Source organism: Terrapene carolina, unplaced genomic scaffold (genome assembly GCF_002925995.2).
Source record: "Terrapene carolina triunguis isolate 2854851 unplaced genomic scaffold, T_m_triunguis-2.0 Scaffold58, whole genome shotgun sequence".
Classification (NCBI taxonomy): Eukaryota; Metazoa; Chordata; order Testudines; family Emydidae; genus Terrapene; species Terrapene triunguis.
The window spans coordinates 50,525,456-50,546,135 of record NW_020664409.1 but is presented as its reverse complement, the minus strand read 5'-3'; the positions used below and the strand labels follow the sequence as shown (position 1 = coordinate 50,546,135).

Sequence of the window (20,680 nt, the reverse complement as noted above, 5' to 3'; positions counted from 1 at the left end):
AGTTAAGTGGGTTAAAAGTTTCATTTTTTTTTTAAATGGAAAACACAAGGTCAGCTATAGGTGGGAAGGGTGCTGAAGAGGTTGTGCTTAGGGGCGCGTAAGGTGTAAATATGCTCCTTGGTAGGATCTGAGGATAAAATAGGGAAAGAACAAGTTAAAAATTACTTATACAACTTAGATGTCTAAGTCAGCAGGGCCTGGTGAAATACATCCTAGAATACTCAGGGAGTTGACTGAAGAGATATCAGAGCCATTAGTGATTATCTTTGAAAACTCATGGAAGACAGGAGAGATTCCAGAGGACTGGAAGAGAGAAAATATATGCCCATCTATAAAAAGGGAAATAAGGACAACCTGGGGAATTACAGACCAGTCAACTTAACTTCAGTACCCAGAAAGATAATGGAGCAAATAATCAAGCAATCCATTTTGCAAACACCTAGAAGATAAGGTGATAAGTAACAGTCAGCATGAATTTGTCAGGTTTGACATGATTTGTTCTTGACTAATTCATGCTGCCTGTTACTTATCACCTTATTATCTTCTAGGTGTTTGCCCTGATAAGGCCTCCGCTGGAGTAGTGTGTCCAGTTCTGGACACAAAATTTCAGGAAAGATGCAGACAAATTGGAGAAAGTCCAGAGGAGAGCAAAAACATTAAAGTTCTAGAAAACATGACCTCCGAGGGAAGATTGAAAAAAACTGGGTTTGTTTAGTCTGGAGTAGAGAAGACCGAGGAGGGGACATAAGTTTTCAAGGATGTAAAAGGTTGTTATAAGGAGGAGGGAGAAACATTGTTCTCCTTAACCTCTGAGGACAGGACAAGAAGCAATGGGCTTAAATTGCAGCAAGGGAGCTTTAGGTTGGACACTAAGAAAAACTTCTTAACCGTAAGGTTAGTTAAGCACTGGAACAAATTGCCTAGAGAGATTGTGGAATCTCTGTCACTGGAGGTTTTTAAGAACAGATTAGAAAAATACCTGTCAGGAATCGCCAAGTTATTATGTTGCCCTGCCTTGAGTGCAGGGGACTGGACTAGATGACCTATTGAGGTTCCTTCCAATCCTACACTTCTCTGATATCTCATTGACTGGTAAGGTTACAGCCCTGAAGAATGGTCCTGGGAATCAGCTGCCCGTATCCAAGCATCTGACCTTGTGGATGCCTTTTCATAAAAACCACCGTACAAGCCTGGTTCAGCAGTTAGGGGTGCCCCTAAAGGGGGGAAGGTGATGCGAGGTCCTACAGGGAGAGGACTGGAACGTGGGTCTGCGGGATGGTTCACCCCTCCACGCTGCGACCCTGTGGCCAAGGTAGGGTTGCATGCATTACCACATAGACCCTGTAGAGACAAACACCACAGGAAGTACTGCCTCAGAAGGCTGGACTGACAGCTTCTCTTGTGGTCTCTCTTAGGTCCAGGCACTTTATTTAAGCCCAGGAGGAGTTCCAGGAAGTGTCCATTCAACAAGGTGGACTTCCTGCCAAGCATAGCAATGGACCTGCCTCTTGGCTTGCTCTCAGACTCCTTGTTTTTGATTCCAGCTCTGAACAGAAGCTGTTCCTGGCTTCTTACTGCCACTGCTTCAACTACTAGCCCTGACTGCCCAAGCTCCACTCGTATCAGTGCGGGGGGTGGGCTCACAGCACTGTTCCATTATGAGAAGGCCTGATTGCCAACTGCTTCTATGCTAACTCATGTCTCCTTTTTGGGTCTGTAAAAGCCCGCTCCTTACCTCTAATACTCACTGTAGCCTTTTGTAACCCACTGCACTGGGAGAGGCCATTGGTTTTCATGCTGTTTTGACCAAGAATGAGTGAAGAGAGTGGGTTAGGTTCCAGGCACAACTTTTACCTTCTCTACCTCCCCCTAGTGGTTAAAAGACTTTGCTCTCTCTGGGGATGGATTATGTGAAACACCCACACAACAGTCACTTATTTAAAACAAGATTTATTAGATAAAGAGAAGCACATCAAAATAAAAGAAATGATTCATATAATATACCGCATCCCTTAGCTTCATTAAAAGAGAAGAAAAGAAAATTGAACTTGGTCCTGAAAGCAGGTCTTATCTGTGACCCAACCCTGGTCAAAACTGAGAGCCTTGCATGGCTGATTCTGGAGAGATACTCCCCTCCTAACCCAGACCAGTTTTCTCCAGCTACAGACATACAATTTAGGGATTGGTGAACAGCTGCATTGTCTAGGGGATGCGCCAGTGAGGGTAAGAGGACACTTGCATGATGCTAATGGCGGTCTTTCAAATGCTTAACCACCAAACTCAAGTACAGCCTTGTGGAGTTTATTTGGTCTGGTTGTCTCCAGTTTATCCAGGCCTCTTACTGAAGGCTCCATCACTTTTCCATTGCTGCAAAGTATAAATTATTGATAGAACCCAGATGCTCCATCACAGTGATGAACTCAAAGACAGTCGAAACAGCCAAATTTTGACTTTTTTTGAACCAAAGCCATAAATCAGCCCCAATGTGCATGACAACTAGCCAAACTTCAACAACACATGCACAAGCCTTGGCAAATCCTGACCGAGTTTAGAAACAAAACCCTAATCCAGATTTGTTTTGCCTGGTTGAGAGTTTTATTACAAAACCAGCATACTGTTTTGATTGCCTTAAACAGAAATACAACATACAGAATGCAGTACAAGAAACAGTATTACTGAATGTCATGTCATTATTATATGGGAAAGGTTCTCTGTAAATACTCTGCATAAAGATTTCAGTATTAGTAAAATACAATCTACTTCTCTATGATAGAGTTAAACCTCTATCGCAGCAACATTTAATGAGGGTTTAATTACTGTACTTTTCAGAGACTATTCAGTTAGAGTATCTGAGTTTGCAGCAGATGGGGCTTTAAGAACTCTACTCCACATGCCACAGTTCTAGGAAAAGTCATAAAATGAAACTTGTTTGTAATTCGCCTTGGCCACTCCTGAAGGTCATTTGGAAATCACTAACACCAGGTCATCACTACCTGCTCTGCTTGCGCAGTAGATTGGGTAATAGCTGCCTGTATAGGCTTTCAGGCAAACAGACCTTGCCAGGTTGGCATTTTCTGAATTTTTATGGGCTGAGCTAAACAATCACTTCAAAAGGGTAAAAAAATAAATAAATAAAGCAAATGGACAAACATTTTGGTTTATTGGAGAGCGTCACAGAGACAGCTCTTGGAGTATAATATACACTGTTGGCTAATTTTGCTTGCCCATTAACAGCTACAGGTGGAGAAACTAAATAAAAAATTTATCAAACTGTATTGTTTAATAATTATATTTTAGTAGCATCCAGAGGTCCCAATCAGAACAGCAGAACCACTGTGCTAGGTAGGTACTGTACAAACACATACAAAGACCTGTCGAAAGGCCCAGGTCCTCAGAGATATCAATGGTGGTGGGGCCATACAGTTGACAATCCAAACTCCCAGTCCTGCAAACATGCCTGATTTATGCATGGAAGTGGTCCCATCAATTTTAATGGAATTACTCATGTGTGTCAACTTTTGTATGTGCGTAAGTGTTTGCAGGATCAACATCTATGGAGACAGCATGAATGTTGAGACTATTCAGAAAGTCAGGTATAGCTGAATATCCACCAGAAAATATTTGTCATGTCTGGAAATAGTGTGGAATGGAAAAGAGATTTGGAAAGTAAAACTTCTATTGAAATATCTTACCTGTATTGTGTTCAAAATCCTCTCAAATTTGTCTCCTGTCAAAGGTTGCCTGACCTATTATATAATATAAAATATACAGCTCTGAACAGTTATCTACTTATATTTTTAATGTAGTCCACATAGTTTTACAAGAAGGGATAAAACCAAGCAGAGCCTTCCTCACCACCTCTAAGGCTGAGATCTGAGAACAGTATTTGCTTAGATCGGCAACAACAGAAATCTAATAAGTACTATATCAGCAAAGCTCTTGCCCTGCTTACACACCAGTGGGGATCAAAGTCCAGTTTTACTGGATTAACTAAAACAAAATTAAGTATCAGCTGTCAAGTGAGCTGTCACAGGGTGGAAAACCAGCACCGTATAGCCTGGAGTACAAAATGTATCTAACAGGGTTTATTGCCATCCAACAATGCCAAAAATGCTTTTTAAACTAAATTTAAAAAATGTTTTGGGCAGCCATCTTTTAAAATAACTCAAAAGAGTTTCTTTCAGCCAAGGTTTTCCCTTGTGTATGTAGAGGGTCGGGTTGCTGTAACAGGCAAGGTTGAGAAAGTGAGATTCTGTAGATGGCATTTCTCACATAGGACCTAATCCAAATGTGTTTCAGAGCAGAAGTACATGAGACTAATAATAAAGGGGGTTGGATTCCTTAGCAGCTTGGCACCTATGACTAGATGTTGCTAAGCACACTGCTAGCCAGGGTAAGGAGAATCAAGGTGTGCTGTGCAGGGGACTGCACAGATGCATGACCAGAGACCATCGCATGCACCTTCCCCCAGCCTGAAAACCTTAGGGGGGGGGATGGGCAGGTATTGTGTCTATTTTTGCCTGGGTTGGGGGGCGCAATCAAAAATTGTAACTCGGGGGTGGGGTGTCAGCTCAAAAAGTTTAAAAACTGCTGCCTGAATACTCCAAAGATATAATTAATAAATACAAATGCATGTTGTATTTTCTCTGAACTCTTTAATCTTGAAGTAAAGACTTGTACCCAGATGTTACAAAGCTCTTACATTAGAAGTTCACTGGCTATTTAAAATAAAGAAAGGGTGACAACATGTAGTTATGTCTTTGAACAACCCTGAAAAATGAAAACCTATTTCTTTTATGTAACCACCGTTCCTTATGCATCAAAGTAAGCTGTTTAATTTGTTATTACCTGTGCACTGCTTATATTTTATTAGGGATGGACGTGAAGCTAATCCTTGAATCCAAACATGCCCAAAGTTTGGAGTGGTTCAGAACCATATCAGAACTCTGACTTGGAAATCTATATTTTATATACCAAGTATTTAGGTCTAGTATTTAAAATAATATTTCCTTCCTCCCTCACCCCAAATACACAACACTCACCATGCAAAACACACAAACAACTGCTTCTTTGTCACAACATAAAGGAGAATAATAGAATATGAAAAAGTTGTCTGGGACATTTTTAGCTTAAAATCTTTTCTTTATTGATTAGCACACACAATGTATTTGTGATTGTTTAAATCATGCAGATATTTGTCTTACAAACCATTTGACCTCATATATGGTTGCAAATGATTGAAAATTACTTATAGTTGGAAATGTCTACTTTGAGGTAAGAATTTAAAATAAATTCTACTGACCAAGAGTGAGCTAAGTATAGTGAACTAAGTTTTCAAGTTTTTGGGAAATAATATTAAAGATAACATTCTATACATACTGGCACATGGGATGCAGCCCATTCGCCTCATCTAAGGTTTGATCCTCTCTTTTGACACACAGTATGCAGATTTATAATATCTGTGGCTGTGTAAGTACAGGAGCTCATTTTCTATTTCACACTATTCTATCTGCACAGCAGAATGCAGGATTAAACTCTTTGAAAAAAATATATTTTCAAATAATTGCCATGGTTTAATCACGCAGCTGCCACTGAGAATAAAGAAAATTGCATAACTAAATCCCCATTGCACTACTTTAAAAATATAACACTTTTGGCCAAAATACAAAATATGAAGAGCTAAAGTTGAGGTACAAAACTGCATGCACAACTGCACATCTTCTTTTGTGTATTCAAGTGACTGCATAAACAAGTCTTGTGTTTGTGCACACAAATGTTATTTGGGCACCTAAATAACTGCTTACGCATGGAATTGTGTATCTGCATAGGTCTCGATTGAACATGGGTGTTTGAATGTGATCATCAAGCCATTTCTTTTGAAAATGTGGAGCTTGAGGTTTGTCCATTAGTTGCTATTACTCTCTACTATTTATGTTTAAAGTAAATTCTTTCCAACATGAGAATTACAACTGGAGCATGAGTGAGAAAAATATTAAATATGAGTGAGAACAATATTAAATATAATCAGGAAAGGCTGAGATTTGTTTTTCGTTTGTTACTAATCCATTCATAGTGAAGGTTAGAGGATAATTTACAGGAAAAATATTTATAGGTTAATTACATAAAATAATTATACTGCACCAACAAAACACTACAAACAGAATATTTTAAAATCATATTAGTGCATGTACACATGTCAACTTACAAAGAGAATACTTGAAAATCTATGTGCTAAGGGAAATAAACATATCTCAACCTACTGAGTTAAGTGTTCAAAAGGCTGTTTGTCACTGCAGCATAAATCATTTCCTTAGTGCAAGACTTACCAAGTGTGTAAAAAGACACTGACTCCCTGAAAAAACTGCTTTTCTGCCCTAAAAATATCTGAATAATAAAGTGATAGCTGTGTTTCTCAAGTAGCTTATTAGTTTTTGCTGAGTTTTGGAACATATCAATTTATACAAGCTTAGTTTTAAAACTCTAAAAACACTCTAAAATCTGATTCAAATATGCTATCATTGGAAGACAGAACAGAAATAAAAACAAAACTGATCTGTACAAGTGAAAGAAGATGTTGATTTGATTCCCTCCCTCTGCACCACTGGAAGCATCCTTGGATGACAGTTTGGCACAATACCTATCCCCAAAAGCTATATTGCACTGACAGGTGCAAGATTACTTTAGTTGTTGAAGAATCACAGTGTTAAGTATATCTGCTTCTTGTAGTGTCAGACTTTCATCTGTTAGCTCTTTATTTGGAAATGTAGTCACAAGAACAAAGTCAGCTGCTGCAAATGCAGGATGGGACTGGATAATAAAGTCTCGAATATCCATAATCCTGTTGGAATAAATATAATGGTATTATATAAACACTGAAAATTACTAATGATTTAATTTATACAGGAATCAGCTGCCAACACCAGTAAAGGTAAAAAATTTGAATACTGCAAATACAGCATGCACTCCCACATCCCAGGTGAGTGCCCTACGCACCAGGCATTGACTATTCTGGAGTGCATCTCTCTCCGGCTCTTTGCGACTACCTAAAATGTCACTGTTTTGTCCATATGCAGAATGGAAGTGTTTTTGAAACCTCAACAATTTTAACAGGACAGGAAATTTGTTTCCTGCTCAGCTCTATTCCCAACCTGCCAGCATCATCATTATTTTAATTGGACTGAGCTTCAGCCAACTTGCTCTCAACCAAATACTGGGAAAGGAGAGAGGTTGTACTATTAATGTCGGCTAAAATAAAGAGCCCTCGCATTGCTAGTCCCTCTGCTCACTGATTGCACCACAGCCAAAACTGTCTCACTCTGCCCATCATAGCTCTCACATACATGTAGAGCAGGAAATGTGACAACAGCGTAACATTGCCAAACTTGGAACAAATGCACCCTTAGAACGGATGAGTAATTGCCTAACACCACACATCAACCAGCCAAACAAAAGTGCTTCTCAAAGCTATATCCAAACTAAAAAGCCAGAATACGAGTATGTACGATGAAAGTTATATAAAGTTAAGTTACCAAATGCCTGAATCTGATCACCTCCAAAAGTGTTATTCTACATCTAGTGTTCCTCTACCCCAAACGTTCATAATTAATAAACTGCTTATACACTTTACCTGTTTTACCATCATTCTTGCCTTTTTATATGCCAGCTGCTATTTTAGTTCCTTTTCTATCTACTAGATACAAAACAATCTTACTGAAAGAAGCGTGGTTACTTGTATCTCTATGGCATTAGTTTACCTGTGTGTTTGATTGAATCTTTGTATCAAACGGCTTCCATCCGCTAGCCTAATCTGAATTTTAGTTGTTGCAATGGAGTCATCAATCAGAACAGTTGCATTAAGAATGGATTTATCCTCTTCTTCTGGGGAAGAAGGTGTACTGACAATTTCAGGTGTGAGGCTAAAGGATTGAAGTATAGGTGTTACTGAAAGAAAGCACAACTGAAAAGATGCATTCTAGAACATTTCTTATCTCTCTTTTCTATCTGAAACCAGTATCATGCACCGTATACTAATTGACTTGGAGTATTGAAAAGTGTCAAAATTGTTTGCATTAATATATGGATAAGATTTTATATATGTGCATTTTAGTTACACAAGAACATTTTCTCCATACATGAGATTTCTTGTACATTATTTTTTATATACAGGACTAATTCATGTAGGGATATAAATATTGTTTAAAAAGTTAACTGTTTAAACAATAAAAAATATTTCATTTAAATGGTTAACAGATTAAAGGGCCGGGGCTGGCGCAGGGATTAACGGTTAAGGTGGGTTAACCGGTAAGACTAATGTTTACAGGTTAACCGGTAAACATTTTACATCCCTAATTTAATGCACATCACTACTATAAAAGGGAAGGTTAATACAAATTGCATAATTTTATATATATGGAGAGAGGATCATAAAACAACATTTTTGTGTATGTTAATACTAGAGCACAAAACAACATGTGCACGATTTTAATTTTATTCATTGTACCTTATGGGCCATATTTGGAGATAATGTAAGTGGTTATGTAAATTATACATTGGCAGTTGGCCCTAAGTGCTTCAGCTTATGCTTTCATACACCCCGTTGACTGTGCCTGCTACAACCTTTCTCAGTCTCTTCACCCTCTCAGGATATTATTTATGCTGATTTACTGATATTTAATTTACACCACCATTTAAGTCACCTCTGAATTTGGCATTTTACACACAAGAATGCGGATTAGGATAGGGATTGGTAAATCTGTTGTAAAGATGGTGAAGGGAAGTGTTTTGGCTCTGGTTAGGTGTAGTCTAGAGTTTGATTTTGCGTTGGAGATTGCATCCTGGCCAGGATCTGAATCTGAGAGTGCTATAATCTCATGATAGAGAAGGGTGGAGTAGATAACATTAAAAAGAAAAAAAGCTTTCAGAAACTGTAATGTTTACAGCTTGGACTATTTTTCACACACCAAGCAGCTGTGCTTTAATGAATGCACTAATGCCAAATTTATCTGCTTTCTACTTCTTCCCTCTTGGTCATATAAGTCTGTATATAATTTAAACATTTATGTGATTTACATCACCTACATTTTTATTTGTTTTTAGTACTGATTTCTCTTTCCCTAGCCTCATATTCTAGGTTTGGTTAATTTACATTGCATACTCATTTGGAGTAAGGAATCATGCCCCATTTAATTTATGTGGAGATATACCTATCTAATAGAACTGGAAGGGACCCTGAAAGGTCATCGAGTCCAGACCCCTGCCTTCACTAGCAGGACCAAGTACTGATTTTTGCCCCAGATCCCTCCTCAAGAATTGAACTCACAACCCTGGGTTTTAGCAGGCCAATGCTCAAACCACTGAGCTATCCCTCCCCCCATTGTAAATGTAATAATGTAAATATTATTCAGCAATATGGTTATACTTAAAAGTTTAAAAATGGTGCTTCATTAAAGAAAACTTGGGAAAATGACCACTGTGTGACAAACAAGTTAGCCTTTTAATCACATACAAAATTCATTAGAGAGTATCTATTAGATTACCTTTTCCCACTGTTTACGGAGTTAAGACCTTAGGGGCCACAAAATCGGAAGTACATACAACTACATGCAGAAAAACAAACAATGCAATTGTGTGCCCAATTTCTATGCATAATTAATCAGTTTGCAAATGCCATCAAAATGTTTGTAAATGCAAATGGCCAAATCTGAATTCAACTGGCCCTTAGCAGCACATTTTCTTCATGTGTGCAACCCATCCATTTAGTGCTTGAGAAATTCCATGCTTTTTTAAAAAGGCACTAAACATATGAAGAAATGTAAATTTGCATACTACAAACTAAACTGTTTTGTATTAGAAATTAAGAGCTATTTATACATCCTTGAGTGATGAGATGCAAATTTTGTAAGACTGGAAACTAACATCATTAGAACATTAAAAAAAAAAAATATCTAAGGACAGCATAAAATCATTTTTTCTAATGTGGAGTATTCTACTACTTATATATAATATGTGTATCTACACACACACACACACGCACAAAATATGTAGGGAATACATAATGGTGTGGTACGAAAGGTTTTATCTGCATGAGTTTGGCATGGGCATATTGCTCAGAAGAGGTTAAGCCAAGAGTTCTAAAACATGCATGTCGTCCAGCGTTGAGAACTTTTATATCACAATGTGATACATTGTGCATGCGATTTTAAACATAATGATCCAGATTCTGAGCTTGTGTCAACTGGCATCACTGTTAAAAATCAACAGAACTATGCAGATTTACACAAGTTAAGAATTTGGCCTTGTAAGGCCCTTTCATATCCCTCCATCTGGAAAGCCAAATTCCTTTGTTACAATGAGTCCACAGTGTAAAGGGGTCAGAGGAAGCCAAAGATCATAAGCCACAGACCATCTGACAGTGACCTAAAATAGATTTTCAAGGGCAGGAAGAATGCTAGAAGCTGATAGTTTCTCCTTTCCAATGATATAAAACTGCTTCTAACTCTGCAGGGCTGAAAGATCACATTTTTTATGGAGAGAAAAGTTGTTACTGGCCTAGGACTAAATCTTGCCTCTCCAGGGCTTGGGCAGGTGTAATTTTGCAGGAAAGGAAGAGAAATCATTTGGCTGGAAGGTTAATATTTTAAAAAAATAAAAGCTATTTAAAGCTGAGTAAGGGTTTGTGATATAAGATTAAGTCCAGGGAGATGGAAGATAAGTGAGGGGAGCAGACACAGATTAAACAAATTTATAAAATAGTTCTGAAATGTATCACATGGAAACCACTTCCACATACATAACATATATGTACTATGCCCTCTACTTAGCAGGAAAGGAGAGCTAATGGATGACAACAAGAAGGCTGAGGTGTTTAATGCATAGTTTGCTTCAGTCTTCATTAAAGGTAAATTGTGATAAGATACTTTAAACAATATTAACTACAAGGGGAAGGAACACAAGCTAAAATAGGGAAAAAAACAGGTTAAAAAATATTTAGATATGCTAGATATATTCAAGTAAGCAGGGCCTGATGAAATTCACCTTAGGAACTAGCTGAAGCAATCTCAGAACCATTAGTGATTATTTTTGAGAACTCATGGAGGATCAGTGAGGTCCCAGAGGACTGAACAAGGGTAAATATAGTACCTATCTTTAAAAAGGGGAACAAAGACAATCTGGGGAATTATAGACCAGTCAGCCTAACTTCAATACCTGGAAAGATACTGGAACAAATTATTAAACAATCAATTTGTAAGCATGTAGAGGATAATAGGGTTATAAGAAATAGCCAATTGTCAAGAACAAATCATACCAAACCAACCTCATTTCCTCCCTTGACAGGGTTACTAGACAAATGGACAGGAGAAAAGCAGTAGATGTAATATATCTTGATTTTAGTAAGGCTTTTGACACAGTCCCACGTGACGTTCTCAAAAGCAAAAAGGGAAATGTAGTCTAGATAAAATTACCATAAGGTGGATGCAAAACTGATTGAAATACTGTATTGAAGGAGTAGTTATCAGTGGTTTACTCTCAAACTGGAGGGACATATCTAGTGTGGTCCACAGGGATTTATGATGGGTCCAGTACTAGTCAATATTTTTATTAATGACTTGAGAGTATGCTTACAAAATTTGCAGGTAACTCCAAGCTGGGAGTGGCTGCTTGCACTTTGGAGGACAGGATTAGAATTAAAAATGACCTTGACAAATTGAAGAATTGGTCTGAAATCACCAAGATGAAATTCAATAAAGACAAGTGCAAAGCACTACACTTAGGAAGGAAAAATCAAATGCGTATATACAGAATGGGGAATAACTGGCATGGCATTAGTACTGCTGAAAAGGATCTGGGGGTTATACTGGATCACAAACTGAATGAGTCAACAATGTGATGCAGTTGTGAAAAAAGCTAATATCATTCTGGGGTGTGTTAACAGGAATGTCATGTGTAAGACATGGGAGGTAATTCTCCTGCTCTACTCAGCACGGGTGAGGTCTCAGCTGGAGTACTGTATCCAGTTCTGGGGGCCTCACTTTAACAGAGATGTGGGCAAAATAGAGAGAGAGTCCAGAGGACAGCAACAAAAATGATAAAAGGTTTAGAAAACTGGACCTATGAGGAAAGGTTAATAAAACTGGCACTGTTTAGTCTTGAGAAACGAAGACTGAGGGGGGGTGGGACCTGAAAACAGTCTTCAAATATGTTAAGGGCTGTTATAAAGAGCATGGTGATCAATTGTTCTCCAGGTCCACTGAAGGTAGAACAAGAAGTAACAGACTTAATCTGCTGCAAGGGAGATTTAGGTTAGATATTATGAAAAGCTAATTAGAAGGATAGTTAAGTACTGGAATAGGTTACTGACACAGGTTGTGGAATCCCCATCATTGGAGGTTTTTAACAGGTTAGACAAACACCTGTTTGGTATAATTGGTTCTGCCTCAGCACAGGTCCCTTCCAGTCCTACATTTCTATGATTCTATAGCTAACCCAAGTAATAATTTTATACTTGTCTAATTTTAAGAAGTACCCACCCAATTCCCTTCAAACTTAACTTAATTTACCCATTGACAATATACAAAAATTTCACTTGACAGCATTTTAAGGAAATCTGTAATGTAGAAATAGGTGTTTATAATGGAATATTTCCTGGAGGTTTAATTAGATCACCTCTAGCACACCTCTTCCTTCACTCATGCTTCAGTACTAAGATGATGGAATGGACTGTGCATGCACAATCGAGATTCCTGCTATATATTACTGCCTAATAAAATGTGTTGAATCATATATAAACAACACATTATTTAGTGTAGGTTCTGTGGTCTTTAGAGACCAAAGTACAAGTAGCTTTTCTAACACCACACTGCAGGTCCATTTATTTCTCTTAAAAGTTTCACCTGCCTTGGGAAGAAAGTGGTGCACTGCAAAGAGGTTCTCTCTCCTCCTCTAGCACAGGACCAGCTATAATTTGGTACTAAATGAAGTAGCAGGGATTAGGAAGTGATGAAGAGCGTTAAGCGTTAGGTAATTTTCCCCTTCTATCTACAGATACACCTCTACCCAGATATAACGCAACCCAATACAAATTCAGATATAACACGGTAAAGCAGTGCTCTGGGGGGGGCGGGGCTGCGCACTCCGGCGGATCAAAGCAAGTTCGATATAACGCGGTTTCACCTATAACGCGGTAAGATTTTTTGGCTCCCGAGGACAGCATTATATCGGGGTAGAGGAGTATTTTTTCTGATCAAGATCGAATAAAACCTGAGTCCAAAATTGAACTCCATTTAAGTCAACGTGGTTACAACATGATAAATTTGTCCCATAATCCTTAACAAGTAGTGGAAGCTAGGAGAACTGGGGATGCAATGCAGGAGGAAAACAGATCTGAAATTCTTGGAAGAATAAAAATATCCTTCTGGTGCCAACAGCTGGTAAAACACAGAGCTTGAGACAGTCTTGATGAAAATTATGAAAGTATTTTCTAAAATGGAAGAAAAATCATTCTGGTTTAAGATATCTGAATGGCATGAAATGTGCAAAGATGCTGGGGACAGAGAAAGCGAGAGATAACATTACTCAAATTTGTCAGTAATCAGACATGGATTATAGCTTATACCAGCGGTGGGCAACCTGCGGCCCGTCAGGGTAATCCGCTGGTGGGCCACAAGACAGTTTGTTTACATTTGCACGGCCGCCCGCAGCAGTTTGCCATTTCTGGCCAATGGGAGCTGCGGGAGGTGGTGTGGGCCGCAGGAACGTGCTGGCTGCCGATTCTCGCAGCTCCCATCGGCCGGGAATGGCGAACCGCAGCCACTGGGAGCTGCAGACGGCTGTACAAATGTAAACAAACTGTCTGGGCGGCCCGCCAGCGGATTACCCTGACAGGCCGCACGCAGCCCATGGGCCGCAGGTTGCCCACCACTGGCTTATATTGAAAGCTCCAAATCAAAAACTCATGCAATTAATGAAATCCGCTTTTGACACTTACATCCCACACACCTTACCTGCAAATGAAAGGTTTTTCAGCAAATTCATTTGAATATGTCAGTTAAGTGCAAAGAAGGAAGACTTGGAGAGTGAGAAACTGAAGAGGAGTTTTGAATCAACAACATGTAGCTATTGCCTGTTGTAATTAAACAAATCTGCTTATGTGATCTTAGATCTGTTATATATTTATTTTATATTGTAATAAGATCTATTTTAACATAGTTAAAAATGAATTAAGCTATTTCCAAAAAGGCATCAGAATTGCCTTGCTGACAAAATTAATACACATTATATAACATGGTGAGCAGTTGTAACATTCTGTCATCAAGCTTTTATGTAACACAGATTCATAGGCTCCAGAGCAACCTTATAGACTTACTCAATAATGCCTAGCTTCCTACTGTATTTTCCACTGCATGCATCTGATGAAGTGGGTTTTAGCCCACGAAAGCTTATGCCCAAATCAATTTGTTAGTCTCTAAGTACTCCTTGTTCTTTCTTTTTTTTTTAAATGTATAAACTGTAATCCTTCAAGATCAGGGTTGAGGCATATTGGCAAGATGGCATGGGGAATCCTATACCGCGGCTCCCAGCATTCTACTCATTCAGACAATAAAAGAAGGGCTTCAATCTGCATGGCAATCAATCCATTACTTTTAATCAGCTACATTTCCTTAATAACGGAAGGACAGGTCTATGTATAAATTAATTTATCGAGTGTCAAGGTAAACTGATCTGGCAGATTGGAATGACATTCCACTATGAATGTCAAATTCCACTTCATCATACTCTAGAAACAGTAATAAAGCAGCAAGTTTAAATCTGAATAGAATAATCTTAACATATTGCTTATATTTTTTCCCAATGATTATAGGCAGAACTGATAGCACCACCCTTTGTTAATGTTGCCCCAAAATGTTCCATTATTAGGGTGACCATATATCCCGTTTTGGCTGGGACAGTCCCCTTTTTAAGCCCTATCCAGGATGTCCTGACATTTTTGGCAAAAAAGCGTGCATTTCTCACAAAAGCAAATAGGACAAATGCAGTTTTGCCAAAGCGGAGGAAAAGATTTTGGGGGGTGAGGGGGTGGGCAGAGGGAGTGACGACATCAGATGTCAGACCTTGGGCTGTCAGCCCCAGCCCTGGGTGGTGGGGCTAGGGTTGTCAGTCCTGTGCTGGGGGGAGGGGGAAAAGGCTGGGGTGAGCCCCACATGGGGGGTGGGGTGGGGAGGGTTGTATGTAGTGGTGGTGGAAGGCTCGCTATGTCAAACCTGGGCAGTGGGGCTCAGGCTTCAGCCCCAGCCCTGGGTGGCAGGGCTAGGTCTGTCAGCCCTACCCTGGGAGGGAAAGGCTAGGGCAAGCCCCACATGGGAGAGGGGGAGAGACGCTCTGGCTGTCAACCCCGGGCAGCGGGGCTCAGGCAAGCCCCATGTGGTGTCCTGTTTTCCCTTGGGAAATATGGTCACCCTATCCATTATAAGATCTTGTTTTTAGTTGCCTATAAAACTTAGCCAAATGTTAAGCATTCAGGCTGAAATGTTCTATGCTGGGTGTCCACTTCAGGCTGAATTTTTTGTAAAATTTTAGCAAAAATTGTTCAGCCACAAATGAGAATAAAGATAAGGGTAAAATATGTTGTTTTGCCAGTGTTAAAAAAAATATCTTATAACTATGGAAACTCCATGCTTTGAAGCAGGGACTTGAAATTTGGCAGGGGTATCACCCTGGTTTCAAGGATGCAGCTTGTGCTGTTCCCATGAAAAAACCCCCTACATTTGACCAATTTATCCAAAAATGAGTATGTGATTATGTAATTAAGCAGGGCTGCCAGAGATGGGAGGAGGGGGAAGGGGAAGGGGCAGTTTGCCCCAGGGCCCCTGTTTGAGAGGGCCCACAAAATGACAAAGGGACGGCCAAGCCAAATTTGAGTGAAGAGGGGTTGCAACATGGTGAACGGGATTGCAATGCCACTCAGGTTTGATGCCTGCCATCAATAATGCAGGGAGTGAATTGCCCATCTCAGCCAGGCCCAGAACCCACAGTCACCGTTGTTGGCATCATCATGCCAGGCTTGAGGCGCCCTACCATGCTGAGAGCCCAGACGAAGGAGTAAGGTCAGGGATACCACTCCCGCTAGTGGCAGGGCTAGAGTTCAGAGAGAGGCAAGACTGGCTACATGCAGAGAAGAGCATCCCTTCCTGTGGGGAAGGCAGCAACCACACAGGCCTGGGGCCTCGCTGACCCCTCTCCCCCATCCTCTCCCCTCCTCTTAAACTCTTTTATTTCCATGGTAATTTTTTTTTTTATTTGGATGGGGACATCAGTTTCAGATTTTGAACCTGACCCCCAAAACACTCTCTGCAGCCTTGAAGACTGTAAAATAAGGCATGCACACAATGGGACAGAATTACATTGCAAAGGCAACCTTAATTCTGGGATCGTCTAACTCTTAAGTTTTGACATATTTGACTTGTGATATTTTGGATGAATAAAAGTATTTGTTTTCACTACATTCTCTGACCAAGACTGATCAGTAAACATTTCTGGTATTAATTACTGTTAAGTGGAAAGTGCACTGAGTTACTTCTCCAGAAGTCTCTGATGACTCAATTAAAATCAGTGTCTGAAAGCACTATTTCAAATAGCATCATAGAAAACATTACAAAAATAAAATGCATCTTTTCCAGCCATCCTGAGCCCTACTCTTCTCTTCAATTGCAAATTACACATGCACATGACAGAAGAGAACATTCATTTGTTAAATTTATTTTTACCTTCCAAGCTTTTGTCCTTCTCCACTGAAAGCTTTGAATTTCAGTCTAGGCTTTTCATATTCCTGTTCTTGGTGGTCTTCCATATCCAAGTTAACTTGGCCACCATGCACCAACCGTTGAAGTTCCAAAGGAATCTCTCTTAAATGCAAAAAAATAAACCATTTTAGCTGTCTCCTTAAAGTACACAGTAGAAATCCCCAATTATAGTACAGTAAAACATTTCAGTATGGATCCTACAAGAGCCTAAACAATATTTTAATAAAGAGTGGAAACTAGTGCCCTATCTGTATCAAAATGCAGAGGAATCCAATTGCGCCTACTTCTTCTAGAAGCTAGAGTTAAAAATAAAGACTAATGGATGTATAAATGTAGTTCATTATTAAGTCACAAGTTGAAATCTAGGGTGCACTGATACAATGAATGAGGGTACAATCTTAATAGCCACATTTTGCAAATGATGTTCAAACAGATGAAGTTACTGGGGAGTTCTGTGTTTAAAAAAAAGTGAGATGGAATATTGCCCATACTTAGATATTTTTAATATTTTGGTTGAGAATTTAAAAAATAATCAAGAGGAACAGAATTTAGAAATAATGTCTAAAAATAGTTGCTAGAATGATAATATTATATTATAATTTTTCACTAATCAAACATTTTTAAAGTTTTCTCAAGTAATCTCTAATGCAGGGGCGGGGAACCTTTTTTCTATCAGGGGCCACTGACCCACAGAAAAAAAATCAGTCACGGACCACACACAGCCCCGCCGGGGGGGAGGGTAAGGGGGCGTGGAGGCTTGGGGCTTCCCCTACTCTCTGGGGTGGGGCCAGAAATGAGAGGTTCAGGGTGCAGCGGTGGGCTCTGGGCTGGGACAGGGGGTTGGGGTGCGGGTTCTGGCTGGGGATGCAGGCTCTGGGGTGGGGCTGGGGATGAGGAGTTTGGGGTGCAGGAGGGGGCTCAGGGCAGGGGAAGGGGGTTGGGGGTGCACGTGGGGTCAGAGGGAGTTAGGGTGCAGGAAGGGGGGTTTTGAACTGGGGCGGGGGTTGGGGTGCGGGTAGGGGCGCAGGCTCTGGGAGAGTTTGGGTGCAGGAGGGAGCTGAGACCTGGGGGTTGGGGTGCAGGGTCTGGGAGGGAGTTAAGGTGTGGCAGGGGGCTTGGGATGCAGGCTCTGACCGGGTGGCACTTACCTGAGGCGGCTCCTGGTCGGGTGTGCAGTGGGGCCAAGGCAGGCTCCCTGCAGGCCCTGGCCCCACGCTGCTCCTGGAAGCGGCCGGCATGTGTGGCCCCTAGGTGGAGGGGTGGCCGGGGGCTCTGCACAGAGCATGCTGCCCATGCCCGCAGGTGCCGCGCCCACAGCTCCCATTGGCTACGGTTCCCAGCCAATGGGAGTTGTGGAGCTGGTGCTGGGGGCAGCATGCGGAAATTCCCTGATCGCCACTCCACCCGGGAGCTGTGGGGGTGGGTGGGAGGAGAGGGCGCCGAGGCTCAGGGTTTCTGGCCCATGGGATGGAGATTTGCTACAGGCTGGATTAAATTAAGTAGCGGGCTGAATCTGGCTTGTGGGCCGGAGGTTCCCCACCCCTGCTCTAATGCAATATATTTTTTTTGCCTATCAATCACAGTCCTTAACAGGGATCATAATCCAATTCAGGTGAGGAAAAACGCCTTGAGAAGTAATCAACTGATTTGATTATTATATTGCAGTAGTACCCAGGGCCCTCAATTAGTAACATCGCCCCACTGTGCTAGGTGCTGTACAAATACATACAAAGACACAACCTCTACCCTGAAGATTTTACAGTCTCAGACAACAATCAATATGTAAAAGGTGGAGGGAAGAGGGATGCAATCTAATATATACATATATTCATATACAATAAGAGATATAAAAACTGCTTTGGATTGTTATTGAGCAGAACCCGTCATCAGCATGGACACATGTCCCCTGCAATGGTGGTTGAAGCATGAAGGGACATATGAATCTTTAGCGCAACTGGCACGTAAATATCTTGCAATGCTAGCTACAAAAGTGCCATGCAAATGCCTGTTCTCACTTTCTGGTGACATTGTAAATAAGAAGAAGGCAGCGTTATCTTCTGTAAATGTAAATAAACTTGTTTGTCTTAGCAATTGGCTAAACAAGAAGTAGGACTGAGAGGACTTGTAGACTTTAAAATTTTACATTGTTTTATTTTTGAATGCAGTTTTTTTGTACATAATTCTACATTTGTAAGTTCAACTTTTATGATAAAGAGATTGCACTACAGTACTTGTATTAGGTGAATTGAAAAATACTATTTCTTTTGATTTTTTACAGTGCAAATACTTGTAATTTAAAATAAATATAAAGCGAGCTGTGTACACTTTATATTCTGTGTTGTAATTGAAATCAATATATTTGAAAATGTAGAAAACCATCTAAAATATTTAAATAAATGGTATTCTATTATTAACAATGCGATTAAATCGCGTGATTAAAAAAAATTAATCGCTTGGCGGCCCTAATTAAAACATTATTTATGTTAAGGAATAAACACACCTGTTTTGCTCAACCCAGCATAATATGAATATTCAAAAAGAAGGAGGCATTTGTTGCAGTGAATAAGCCGTGAATTATTTTGAATCACAGTTGGCACTTCTGAGCCTAGTGCTGGAGGTGGCCATCATATTGAAGTATTATGTTATTTGTGGCACAGGCCAAGTGGAGACTCAATCTTAGCATTTGACTACACATCACAGGGTGTGTGATTTGTAAAGTGCTCTAACATGCTGCACTCTAACTCCTCCATGTAGACTCTGCTGGCATAGTCTAAAAGGAAATTAGTTCACATTAACATAGTCCGATAAGAATTAGGCACCTTTTAGAGTGAATCAGCAGGTCTCCAAGGAGTAGTTAGAGCATTTTATAAATCCCACCCTCTGGCACATTTTGCCGGTGCTATGTACATAGGCCCTAAGAGACTGAACTAATGTACAATTTGCTTTAATAATGTTTAACCGTCATAAAAATATGGTAAACATAATATTTTAATAATAAAACTTCAGATATTTTCTTCTGACTGTAAAAAGCATAGATGTGCACCTGTATTTTGATCCATTGCAAAGAGGTCCCTATGACAATATACAGTAACTTCTCACTTAAAGTCGTCCCGGTTAATGTTGTTTCATTGCTGATTAATTAGAGAACATGCTCGTTTAAAGTTGCGCAATGCTCCCTTATAACGTTGTTTGGCAGCTGCTTTATCCACTGCTTGCAGAAAGAGCATCCCGTTGGAGCGAGCTGGTGAGGGCTTGGAACCAGGGTGGACCGGCAGCTCCCCTATCAGCTCCCCTAAGTTTCCTGTGCAGCAGCCGCCCAGCAGGATATCAACTGCTGGGCAGTTCAGCTGTCCCTCCCTCCACTGCCATGTGCTACTCCTGCCCTCTGCTTTGGAGCTGCTCCCGGGAGCCTCCTGCTTGCTGTGCAGAGGGGGGTGGGGGAAGAGGGGGTGCTAATGTCAGGGTGTCCCCCACTTCCCCCGCTCCTGTACCTTATCTCCAGAGCGGGGGGGAGGGGGGGGACACACCAGGACGGAGGGAGCTTGCTGGCAGCAGCTGCTGTCTCAACTTGCTGATCTAATTAAAAAGGCAATGTACTTAAAGTGGGGTCAGCGTACTTAAAGGGGCAATGTGCGTCTCTCTCTCACACACAGTGTATGTCTCTGTCTCTCTCTGCCATGCTGTCTCCCCTCCCTCCATTCGTGCTGCCTTGGAGAGTGTGAGGCTACATTAACAACAATGTGTTAACCCTTGAGGGCTCAACTGAATGCTAGTTCATCATTTAGCAGTAAGGCATTCCCTGGGAAATATCCCACCCTCTGATTTCACCACCCCAACCATCATTGCTGTGTACAGTATTAAACTGTTTGTTTAAAACTTATACT

General features: G+C 40.5%; 1 protein-coding gene across 1 annotated transcript; it reads right to left on the bottom strand.

Annotated features, from left to right (window-relative positions):
* Positions 1 to 5,062: 5,062 nt before the first annotated feature.
* Positions 5,063 to 18,490, bottom strand: UBXN2B (UBX domain protein 2B). Its single transcript, XM_026659670.2, has 4 exons — positions 18,468 to 18,490; positions 16,761 to 16,898; positions 7,755 to 7,916; positions 5,063 to 6,838 (listed from the first exon to the last, which is right to left on the bottom strand). The coding sequence occupies exons 1-4, from the start codon at positions 18,488 to 18,490 to the stop codon at positions 6,676 to 6,678; spliced, it is 486 nt and encodes a 161-aa protein (XP_026515455.1). The 3' UTR covers positions 5,063 to 6,675.
* Between the last annotated feature and the right edge of the window lie 2,190 nt (positions 18,491 to 20,680).

What these genes read in the sequence shown, in the direction of transcription:
- UBXN2B (XM_026659670.2), bottom strand. Translation starts at nt 18,490, where the DNA reads ATGTTACTAATTGAGGGCCCTGG. An exon ending in GAAGGACAAAAGCTTGGAAG is followed by an intron (nt 7,917 to 16,760) that starts GTAAAAATAAAT and finishes TCAATCCTTTAG; the next exon opens with CCTCACACCTGAAATTGTCA. An exon ending in AGATTCAATCAAACACACAG is followed by an intron (nt 6,839 to 7,754) that starts GTAAACTAATGC and finishes TTATTCCAACAG; the next exon opens with GATTATGGATATTCGAGACT.